Raw genomic sequence first — 12,274 nt, 5'->3', positions numbered from 1 at the left:
TTGTTATTTGTAGGTTGGGCCATCTCTCCAAATCTTCCTTCAAATAGCAAATTGCCAAACGAAGCTTTGTTTAGAGCCTATGCACTGATACCATGAAAGAATACACAATAGTACCATGAAAGAATACACAATATTCGGAGTGCATAGGATTTATTGTGGTGTGGAATGAATATTACAAGTTTCTTTTCTCTACCTTTAAATTTGGATGTGTTTAAAGGATAATATTTAAATCAAAGGTTTTTTTTTAAAGCTTGAGATATATTAAAACGTATCAAAGGATTTCAAACTTCTTTTTATGTGGGAAAAATTTTGAATTTTTGGATTACGAAATAAACTTAAAATCTTGGATTATTATTATTATTTTTTGGTTAGGGGATTCAAAAATTTTTTTTTTTTCATCTGTAAAAAATGCTGGAGGATCGTTTAGTTTATTAGCTTGCTGATGGCAATGGCTACGGCGGCAGCAGCAGGAGGAGCAGCAGGAGCACGTGTGAGGGAACTCGTGAGCTATCGAATTGCAACGGAACCTCCCCTCTCCCACCTTCTTCTCGGGGGCCTGCCAAGCTGCAGACCATTGCTGCTGACCCCTCGCTTGCTTCGCCGCAGAAGACCTCCGGGCACCAGAAGACTCAGCACTCCGTTTGATTATGCAGGCCAGACGCCGGAGACAGAGCCCCTCAAGGCCATTGAAGAGCCTAACCTTTCCACCTTTCTTGTTGAAGAATCAGGAGGAGAGGATCCCCCCTTGAGCCAGCAAGTGTTGCTCTGGCGAGCTATCAAACTTCCCATCTACTCAGTGGCCCTTGTTCCTCTCTCGGTAAGCTTTCTTTCTTTCTTTCCTCAGTTTTTTATTTTTTCCCTCGATTATTTATTCACCCCCCACACAACCAAGTGCCCACATGGTCTCTACATATCTGCAAAGTTTTCACTTGGGCGGCCACAATGTGTGTCAATCGCCCTCCTTCTTACCACTTAGCCCACAATCTCTTCCCAGTGAACATGAAGATAATGTCTGCACTTAGCACAGCGAAATCAATGCTAAGAGAGCCGATGCAGCTGCATTGAGTACTAGGTGCCATCCATACGCAACCCAGAGGATTAAGAGGTAGATTTAAAGTGTTCAAAGCATGGGTATGGCAAACATTCACCCACATGCAATACAATGGCACTCCTGATGATAACTGGTCTAGGCTTGCCCTAATGTGTAAAGCAGAGCCTTAAGTGTTCGGCTCTTGCTTTAAAGCTTGTTTTGCATCCTTACTTTATATTTGACCATCATGAAGAGAACTTACAGCAGATTTCAGTCTGATCATTTATAATCACTCTGCTTGTATTTGAGATGAGTATCCTTTTTCAGTCTTATTCATTGTGTTTGAGTTGCCTTTGAAAAAAGACAGGTAGGCGCTGCTGCTGCTTTTTGGCAAACAAGAATCTTCCTTATTGGCCGTTTTGGTCTATTTCTGGGATCTGCTGTGCTGGTCATTGCATGGCTCAACTTGAGGTGAGAAATAAAACCTTTTAAGCTGCAATTAAAGCTTATGCTTATTTTTGGGTGAGAGATTGAGGCTTGTTGTAGTTGAGAAGACTGGTGCTTGCTTACTTTTTTTTAAAAAGAACGCACAAATCATAGAAACTGGCAAGGGTCTACAAAGTGCAATTGCTTTAACAGCAGGTGCAATAAGTTGCTCGAAGTATATGAGACGCACCAAACTATGCATCATACACAGCCAAATGCTTTAGCATAACCACTTCTTGAATCTTTTCCCAAGCACCTATATATATGCATTGGGCAAACCAGGGCAGTACTAAGTAGTTGGTCCAGAATGACATGTTTTTAGCATGTTATTCAAGCTTGCAGTGTTGGCAGGACATGATGAGTAGTGTGATATATTTATTTTATAGAATACGGTTTATTCTGTTTGTGCCTAGCCTTTTTTGAGTCTCCAATTGCCTCTTTTGTGTGCTATTTCTGGGCAAAGCCAAGTGCCAATGAGGAATGATTTTTACTTCTGTTAGATTTTTCTCATAATTTTTGTAAGCATTTTTCTTTTGGTGATTCCCCTTTTGAGTTGAATCATGGTTGAAGTAGAGTATTTCCTACTACCATAGGTATTCCTTTTAAAAATCATAGTGCTACAGATGTTACAGAGTGCTTGAGTTATTGTTTTGGTAAAGCTATGGATTGGGCATTTCTTACTGGTACAACCAAAATCCAGTAATCTAAGGACTGGAAATTCTACAAAAATGTTACCAAGATTTTGTAGACCTTGGACAACTCTAAAGAAAGTTGGATTTATCAAAAGACTTCTCATGTTTCATGTTACTACATTGAAGAAGTGTATTCATGATGGTGATAACCTAGTTGGTGATTTTGTGCCACAGGCCTAGCTGCTTGTGCCACTGAGGCCATGTAAAGGTAGGTTAGGTAAGAGAAACCATCGTAGGACCTAACCTATAATGGGACAAAGTCATTAAGTGATAACAATTTTAGGCATTGCACACAAGAAGGATGCACACTTGTGACGAGAGAAAAGTGCTCGAGAGCATTGGCCTATGAGAATGAATAGGCTATGACCATTGGGCCGGCATGATACTAAGTTTGGGCATCAAAGTTGCAGCAGAATTTGCATGGACAGTAATAGGTAGGTATGGAGGACATCTTAGGGCTTTGTACCCACCATTGGACAGCCCAGATTGGTGCCCAAAACCTTGCAAATGGTTGACTGTGTGAAAAGGTGGAGTCCACCTCAATTTGGGCCTTTCTCACAAATACTCATTCCTTGCTGCTGGCCAACAGGCCAGGCTGACGAGTAGCTGTGGGGGCACGGGGGAAGCTGTATATAGAGCTCCCTATTCCCTCATTTGTCATTGTTTTCCATCTCAGCTCATAGCTTTTCAGTGGAGCAGCAACCAATTCCAATGAAAGTGGAGACGTGGAATCCTAATGCAAGAAGGACGCCTCATAGTAAATGAATATTGCAAGTTGAGGCCTCATGAGAGGAATTATGATGTGCATGGGAAGACCAATGAGGGCCCCTCAACATCAGTCACTCCAACAATCCGAAATCTAGCACCAAAATTCTTATCTGGTGGGCCTGTCATGCAAACAATGAGATGATGCCTATGATGTTCAAAATTCAAGAAAAGGACAATTGATTTGGCTTTAGCATGAGGGCTCCATTTGAGAGGACTGGTTTTCTCATCTTGACTCTGATGATGTATATGATGTTCATTGAACAGATGAAGGGCATGGAAGCCTGCCAAGAAGAAACCAGAAAAAAGGACAATCAATTTTGGCTTCTACTGCATGAAAACAAGCTGCAGTGGACAGGAAAGCTTGTGAAGACCTATTAGTGATGATTGAGAAGCAACTGAAACTAGAACAGGTTCGTGAAGAATGACTTTGGAAGGAAGCTGTGGAAGTCCTTCGTTTGCAACAGCAAGAATCTGAGGAAGCGTGTGAGTATGCAAGAAGTGGAAGAAAACGATCATTAAAGGCGGAAATAAAAAAAGAAGACCTCAAGAAGACTCAGGATACTGGGGCTATTTTGATTAGGTTAGTCCAGTTGGGTGGAGATCCGATTAGGGACAGACTGAAGCACTTGCAAAAGCAGCATTCACCAGGGTTTCAGGTAAAGCTACTCTTGAAGAGGTGTCTGCCTGGTTCAGTGAGTTTAACAACATGGTGTAAACAGAAGACAAGGCCAAGGTGCTCCAAGCCTCTATTTATATGCTGGGTGATGGGGTTAGTTGGTGAAAATGACGTGAGGCGAAGCACACCACAGAATCAAGAGAAGTGAAATACAGATGGGATAAATGTGTGGACAAGGTGGTGCAGCATTACCTAACCACCACTCTACATCCAAAGCCTAAAGGTGAAGAATGAGTATTGAAGGCTGGAGCAGCAAGAGAACAAGACATTGAAGAATACATGAACAGGGTTCCAACTTGAAGAGTAGCTTCGGAATGGAGAACAAAGTTAATGGGAGCAGCCCTCTCCTTCCAAACAGAACCCCCCCCCCCCCCCCCCCCCCCCCCAACGACATTCAGATATTCCTCAAGGCAAGAAAGACGACTACCCCGCAATGTGTTAGACTGATTTTTTTAAATAAAAAAATTCCAACTAGCCTTAGGCCCAAGATCCTGCCGTAGTTACCATTTTTCACCGCCCGTAGGTGCATTTTATCTGCCCGTAGGCCATGCCGCCGAGGAAGCACCATGAGGGGTTTTGAACCCAGGTCCTCCTGGTTCTAGGCAAACACCTTCAGCACTTGGGCTATCACCTCATTGGCCTTAGACTGAAATTTTATCATCAGAACAGATGGAAACTCATAAGAAGGAGAACATATGTTTCAATCTTCATGAGGTGGGACATTCAAAGTGGAATTGAACCAGGTTTTCATGACACCACTCAGGTCCACAACAGACAGCTACCATATCCAGCTTAGCTGAGACGGGCACAGAAAGGATGGTCATCACCATTATCGCTCTTCGTGTTTTAATTCAGCAAGAGGGAGCTCCCTTGACAGGAGGAGGAATCTGTAAGGAGAAAAGTCCAATTCTTTGGCTAAGTGTGTGCTATCAAGGTAAGGGTGCTATTTCATCTGTACACTTATATAGATTTACCACCAATATTACAAATACTCTTAACTACTGCAAATAGTTAAGAATATAGATTTACCACCGATACTACACATACTCTTAAATACTGCAAATAGTTTAATCAGCTACCTTTGCGGGCACTGAGATGCTCTTGCTGACAGTACATGAAGATGGACTTGGCATTTCAAATCTGGATTGAAGAGGCCCCATTGAGTCCACATTGCAGATCATCAATTTCTCAACCTAATTTTTTGTACATCGCTGGACTAAATAAAGCCTGCATATTGGCAGAAGACTCTTAGAAGGTGAGTAGAATGAGAGGAGAGGGGTTCTACTTATAGACCTTTAAAAAGTAGGCCATCTTGTTAATTGCGTTATGTCAATTTGCACTTTTGCAACAATCACACTTTGGTGGGCAGCCTATTGTTGCCTATTTTGGGTGCCCTGCTTGACACTCTAAGCTTCTTTTGTCCCTTTGTAGATTAGGGCTCACAACATGGGCTCATTCTTCTACTAAATCCTAGCCTCAGCTAGCAGCATAGCGTGACACAGACATCTAATGAATGGGGACGATGCTTGTAATATCCCCTCTTGCTTATCTTGAAACAATAGGGGAGTGCAATCATCCCAGATGCCACCATCTGTATCAATTGGGATTGGTGCTACTTCAAAAATTGGAGGTTCTGAATGTTTACTTGAACTAGTACAGCCCTTGTTTCTGGTCAAATGTTGGTTCAAATTTACTGCTTGAAAAATGAAACTGAAGCTTCAGGTGAGAAAACTAGGTGAAGAACTGTGCGAACTGAACCGTTCTTAAAAGCTCTAGATGGAACGGCTGGAGAAAATGTGGAAGCTTGGTCCTTTGCTTAACAAGCCACACGACAACATTGTATGCTATGCATCTGGACAGATTCTATGTTATCTACACACCCGTTGCTAGCCAATTAATGATGTTAACTGGTAATGAGAGTGGTGCACCCTCATGCTTAGCTTTGTTTACATGAATAAACGTTGAATGGAGGCACTTGTCTGAAGGACATGCTGACTCATGGTCTGAGTATCTCGACTGGAACTGTGGGCCACCCATCAAAAGTCTGTTGTGTCACATGCGGATCATACTGTGCTCTGATACCAATGTCACATCTGTATTGTAACTTGCTCTGATACCAATGTCGTATGCGGAAGCCTTAAACTGGATTGTGCATACTGTGGTCTCGGGGGGTGCACTATATGGAAGCCCCTCCTACGACGTGCGTTCAAGGGGTATTTAAAAAACCCCTTATCTGTGAATTTTGAGCTAATAAAACTACCCCTTTTTCTTTATAGACTTACGGGTTTTTTTTCCAAAGTACAATTAAAATACCCCTCTTGTAATTGTATTTCTGTAAATTTACCCAATATTTTGGATTAAAAAAACCCCACCTGATGATCGCACGTGGTAGACTTACATTTTTTGAGGTGCACCCCCCGAGACTATGGTATGTTAACTAGAGAGGAGAGACGAGGGATATAAACATTAGACAGCCGATTGAGTCCCAAACCCACTGAAGGGCCCACACCTTTCGGTGCATTTGCTTTATTATGAAGTGAAGTACAATAGAGAGACCTGGACATCTCCTTCCTTGCCTAGATGAACTTTGGTCTTGTTACCCAGACTGAAAATAGGCAGCCTTGCTGCTCCCAAATGGGTCCTTTCCAAAAGAACCTGCCTAGTACGGAGGGACTATGGAATAACCTTTTTAGCAATTGACTGTGGGAGAACGCTTGCCTTTGCTCCTCTGTTGGAGTGGAGTGCTGTTGTCTTGGACTTGAAGTCTTGATGCTACCTGGATACTCATGTGATGTTCTGCCCATTCCCAAGTTGGGAAGTCACCGGAAGTGTTCATGCTCGGCTAAAAAGGTCCCCCATCCCTTATAAACTCGGCTGCCCAAAACTGGTCAAGAACTGCCATGTGGGCCGCCCATGCTGTGCTCACGCTGCTGCCCACACAAGCCTTGACTGCAGGCTCTATCCCTAGTCAGGCAACCAATAGGGATGGGAATGCTGAGAGAAAAAAAATGGCCATCCCTAGGCTTTAACACCAACTGTAAGAGTACTACTGTGTGTAATTGTGCTTTTGAGTCTTCCGCTACACGTTTCTTTGATTAGCACTTTCTCAGCATTAGTAGTCTCACAGACGCCCAATGTGTGGGTGTGACAAGTATTCTCAGCTTTAGCCTAATTCGGAAAGAACCTTTGCTTTGATACCAAGTGTCACATGCAGAAGCCTTGTACATACATAAGTGGATTGTGCATATTGTGGTGCATTTACCGAAGAGCCGAAGTGAGACACACCAGACACTTGATTGGGTCCCAATAACCCAATGAAGGGCCCCCACAATGTAGATCTTATCCTTGACCTTTTCTCCTTGCCGAGCTGAACTTGAGCGTGTTTATGGGGCTTGAACATTAGTCTCGAACTTGTTGCTCTAAATGAGTCCTTGAGGGAACAACTACCTATTCAACAAGGCTCTATGATGCCCTGGTTTGCTAGGTTTGAGGCGAAACAATGCCTCTGTTTATGTACCTTGAATAAGAGTGCTGATGTCTTGGATTAATGCCCTGATGTATGCTTTGTGGACCTGTCGCCAAGCTGGGAATTGACTGTATCAATGTAGGCATCTGATTCCCAGCTTGGGGCAGGGATCAGAAAAATGCAGGCATATGATTCCTGTTCACAAAACATAAAGAGGAGAATCTTGCATGGCTTTAATCCAAGACATCTTGAATGTTGATGGACATTCTAGAGCCCCACTCAGTAGGACATTCTAGAGCACCACTCAGCTGGCAGTTGTTAAGGACTTGTTCAGATGTTCCAACCTATTGTTCAATCTGGGTACAAAAGCTTATGTTTAGCTCGGTGGGGGAGGTAGTTATCTTTAGGTCAAGGATTACATCGTACATATTTCAATTTTATAACAAAGTAGATACCCAGGCCCTTCAGTGGGTTATTGGGATCCAATCGGGACTCTCTCTCTCTCTCTCTCTCTCTCTCTCTCTCGATAACGCACCACAGTATGCCCAATCCAGTTGTGTATGTATATGTGACATCTGCAGCTGCTCATGTGCTGCTGCCTTGTTGCAGATGGAAGTAGGAAAAGGAATGTGAACACTTTGAAGTTGTGGCCTTTTTCTAAAAACTGTTTACTTTTGGGTTCTGTTCCCCTTGTATCTGAGAAACTCCCCGTGTAATTGAAAATGATTGTAACTTTACGGATTTCCAGACATACTGAGAATAAGTTCAATTTTAAGGTGTAATACCGTTTTCCGACTTCTTGTTAAGTCTCCTGACTGGCTGTTCAATCTTCGTTGATAGTTCTGTTGCTGATACCTGTGCATCATCGGGTGAATCAGCCTATAACTTTGTCTGCATCTGTACAACATTGCTTGCCGTGCTTGCACTTCTGTGTATATTCCATGAAGAGTGCTGTTAACTTTACATCTACGTATTGGTCAGTAATGATGCCTATGATGCTGAGACAGGAGTTGATAAAGGGAAAAGGGAATCTGTTGTCAATATGACAGGAAGGTAAGCTGAGCCAATATAGGGGTGTGTATAAAGAATCTTCTATTGGGCACTTGAACAGCTACTCAAAGTCATGTTGAACTTGGTTTTTTGTGGCTTATGCAGTCGTGAAGGAGTGCTGATTTCTGCATATATATGCCTCCTTTTTGGAATTCTGGGTCTCGTATGGGGGGCTTGGGAAGCCCAAAACATGCAAGTATTTGCCCTTCTAGCTGGAGCAATTACCTGTGGATATATATATCAGGTTTACTGTCTTATTTTTTCATGAAAATGGGTTTTTAGTTTCTGGATCTATATGGCGTGCCCCTTCTGTAAACTGACATGCCATTGATGTGTTTTCATGATGTCTCTCTTACTATAATCTGGCCAGTGTCCTCCATTTCGACTTAGTTACTTGGGGCTTGGAGAACCATTGTGCTTTATTGCTTTTGGTCCACTTGCAACCACAGCCTTTTATTTGAGCCAAGCCAGCGGCAGGTTTGAGAGCAACTTCTACTTGTTTTATAGGACCCGGATTGCATGGACATTGGAATCTCAACTTGCTAATATGGTTCAAGTTTTTGGCTTCAGAGGGTTGCACAGCCTACCGGTAACGGGCACAATTTTGGGAGCAGCAACACTAGTTGGCATTACTACCACACTGATCCTTTTCTGCAGCCACTTCCACCAGGCACGTTCTTTATTCCACTTTATGTTGTTTCCTTCTCTGGGTTCAAATCCTTAAGTCTTGGATGCATTAGCAAGGGTACTTTAAGCATCTAGAGGAATGGTTGATCACAAATGAACTTGTCTTTTAAGGATGCAGATTGAGGGAGACAGGCTTGTAGGCAAGTTGTCTCCTTTGGTAAGGCACCTGATTTTACTAATGTCTATAATAAGAAATTGACCATTTCAAGCTCAATCAAATGGTTTAAAGTGTGCTCCATACCATGGTTGCCTTGGTGATCTCAGGTAAGATTAGGCACAGAGAAAGGTAAAGAAATCGTGAAGGCGGCAATTCTTGGTGTTTACTCGCTTGTTTTAGTATTGGCTGCAACAAAAGTTATGCCGTATGCTTGTGCTGTGAGTACTGCTCCTTTGTCATGTTTCTATTGGATCTTATCTTGTAAGGAAGCCATATTTGTTTTTCCCTTCGAGGTACAAAGTCTGTTTTCTCGCTTATGAAAAAGTGGCAGAAACTGGTAATGCACATGTGTCATCATGCACCCTCGGCCACTAATGACACAAGTAAAGATATGGTAGAATGTGATCTATGTTACATTTAACTTTTCAGGCTTTGAAAATTGAGATTCAAAAGGCTCTAAGAAACCATTTTCTCTTTCTGGTTTCCTATGCAGTTTTTTTCGCTTTTGACTGTGCCAATTGGAAAGCTGGTGGTTGATTTTGTAACTAAAAATCATGATGTGAGTTTTCCAACTGAACCTGTTTCCATTGTATGCCTTAGAGCATAGTTTTTAACATACGTGAAGCATACGCATATGCATACGAGTATGAAAGTATGTTTCAAGTATGTTTGGCTCACTCGGGGTGAAACATACGTGTCCCTAATTACATTATATTTTATAGGCAATAAATTAAGTTTCACCAAATTATTGGCAATGAGAAATGAGAAACGAGACAAGAACTTCATAGTCCATTTCATATGTCACGACTCCCCACAAAAAAATGGCTTTCTTTTAGCCTCATAACTTTTTTTCCCCCAAAAAAAGGTCACGTATGTTTCATGTATAACATACTTATATTTAACATACGTTTGCAAATGTTTGCTTGGGCAACCATACGCATATGTTAAAAACTATGCCTTAGAAGAGCATCAAATCTCAGCAAAATGTAGTGATCTGAGTCTATGGCTTGAGCATATCAAAGGCCTGCATCTGACTTTTGTCCCCACTGCCCTCATAAAGCTAGTTCTAATAACCTTAAATATGAGTACTTGTGATGTTTTGGTTGTCAAAGCTTATCAACCTCCCAGTCCCAGAAGTTAATTATTTTGAAGAGCAGAGTAACACCACCTTAGGTAGGCTCAGCTAGCCTGTACACAGCATATGGCTCATAAGGGGATTAAACATATACTTGTTTTGAAAGAACGCGGAACGTGGAGCACCGAGCGAACGGAGGCCCAACACGCGGAAGACGGCCATCACAACTGGCCAGGTCATGAGACCACTAATAAAGGTGGGGGATCAGGGGAGACCAAGGGGCATTTTGCCCTTGTAGAGGGGTTAAGTTGACCCCAACCCACTATGTGGGATAATAGACTGCCACATGGCAGCACGAGAAGCGGAGGGCAAGAATTCATTCCAACATGTTTAATGTAAATTTATTTATGTCAACTTATATATTTTAAACATGTATAGTTACAAAAGGGGGGTGAACAATTGTGTAAAAAATAAAAAATAAATAAATTATAAGGGTATTAAATACATGCTCGCATGCATGTGCTATCTGTGTTTTTATAGAGTGGCCTCCCCCCTGAGGTTCCATTTCTCCATCTTAATTTATTTCTAAGGTTGCAAGGTACAAAAATCTTAGCTGAGAACTGAAACAGACACCTTATGATGTCTTAGATGATGGCTGTCAACTTCAATCACATTTCTGACATCTGGTTTTAGGTGGAGCTTGAAAGGTGAGAAAAAGCCTCATCTTACTACATTCTTGACATGATCAGTTCGGATTAAAAGATAGCAATCTAATATCTTGATTTGTGGCTTCCAACAAACTTGAGCCAACTTTTTTAGTCAAGCTCGATGAGCTCACCGTCTATAGTATACCCTATTTCCACTTTGGAACCACCTTCCCGAGCTAATGGCTAAAGACACAAGGGTTTAAAGCAAACGATCTGCAGAAATAGAGTGAAAAAGACTTCTTTAGCCACCCAAAGAAGCATTCTCACTGGAATATGGCTAACAGAGGTAACAGCAGAAGATTTGCACACAATCTCACTCAAAGCACAGCAGCTATAGTGCAATTAAGAAACAAGACTGTTCCACAAGTGAATATAGAACTGCTGTGACTGTTTTAAGACCAGATTGGAGCCAGTAACTCTCTTTCTTAACCCTTTTTTTTTCCCGAAAACAGAACAAGGAGAAGATATTCCTTGCAAAGTACTTCTGTGTGCGACTACATGCAGCTTTTGGTGTGGCATTAGTTCTAGGTTTTTTGGTGGCGTCACGAACGCCATTGATGGCACCAAGGTATGAAATGAATTCAAACCCTAATTTTTCTTCTTATTTCCAATCCATCTATGTTGAGACTAAAAGACAACTTCCTCTGCTGGTGCAGTTGACACATTTACTAAGGTGGAGCTTGAATTAAACACGAGGTCAAATTAAGGATAGCATGCCTTTATTTTCTTTGATAGAACAAAATGAGCAGCATGCACGCCTGTTCAACCTCTCCTTTTCCATGTTTACATGGAGTGCTTCTGCATCTATGCACCCCTTGGACATACACGTACACTTGTAATACATGTATTCCTTCAGTAGAATGGGCTGTCTTTACATGTAGTTGCTCAATGACAAGGTCCCTCTTTCTCTCTTGTATCTTCAATTAAATGTAGTTGCTCAATGACAAGCCCTCTCTCTCTCTCTCCCCCCATGGTTACTCAGTACCAAGATGCATCAGCAAAGGGTAATTTTTTTTAAATCGAGGTTGTCTTTGGCCTAGATGAGGTTGTCTTCAAAAGCCTGGACTAGCTAGTCTGAAGGTTATATTAACATATAGTCTTGGACACAGTGCATTTAGTACCTTAACTCTAGCTCAAGAATGCAAGTACATCCTTGTAAAGAAACCCTCTTCTGTTCATATAGGTGGTATCATGCATTTTCATGGGTGGCCCAGGTAAATAGTTATCTTGGAAGGAAAAACTATGTGTACCTTTGCTTATTATGCTGCTGTTTATTACAATTATACTGAAACAAGCTATGTGCATATGCACACTCTGCTCGCACGTGTTGTACAGGCTTTACGTGCCCTTGCATGCTGCCCCCTTGCAGCCTTTGCATGCATATTATGTGCATGGTCTCCTATATCACTTCAGGTAGTGAAGATTCCAAGTGGCACTCAACCTATACATGGGTCCAAGAGAAGACTTTGTCTAGGGGTCA

At 42.0% G+C, this 12,274-nt stretch overlaps 1 protein-coding gene across 5 annotated transcripts; it reads left to right on the top strand.

The window, feature by feature from the left end:
• The first annotated feature begins 397 nt into the window (after nt 1-397).
• ABC4 (UbiA prenyltransferase family protein) lies at nt 398-11,814 on the top strand. Of its 5 annotated transcripts, none has more exons than XM_086779082.1 (11): nt 398-817; nt 1,398-1,501; nt 8,100-8,171; nt 8,274-8,412; nt 8,539-8,645; nt 8,736-8,838; nt 8,974-9,012; nt 9,120-9,230; nt 9,506-9,571; nt 11,247-11,362; nt 11,451-11,814. In XM_086779082.1, the coding sequence occupies exons 1-11, from the start codon at nt 443-445 to the stop codon at nt 11,452-11,454; spliced, it is 1,236 nt and encodes a 411-aa protein (XP_086635208.1). In that variant the 5' UTR covers nt 398-442; the 3' UTR covers nt 11,455-11,814. The 5 variants fall into 5 exon arrangements, with proteins under 5 accessions (XP_086635208.1, XP_086635200.1, XP_086635234.1 ...); XM_086779090.1 differs by having other exon boundaries at nt 399-817; nt 8,739-8,838; XM_086779074.1 differs by having other exon boundaries at nt 8,539-8,838.
• The last annotated feature ends 460 nt before the right edge of the window (nt 11,815-12,274 follow it).

The sequence above is a fragment of the Cibotium barometz genome, chromosome 3, assembly GCF_041138505.1.
Source record: "Cibotium barometz isolate CiBa-2024 chromosome 3, ASM4113850v1, whole genome shotgun sequence".
Lineage (NCBI taxonomy): Eukaryota > Viridiplantae > Streptophyta > Polypodiopsida > Cyatheales > Cibotiaceae > Cibotium > Cibotium barometz.
The sequence above is the reverse complement of the archived record's forward strand: the minus strand, read 5'-3'. Positions and strand labels throughout refer to the sequence as shown.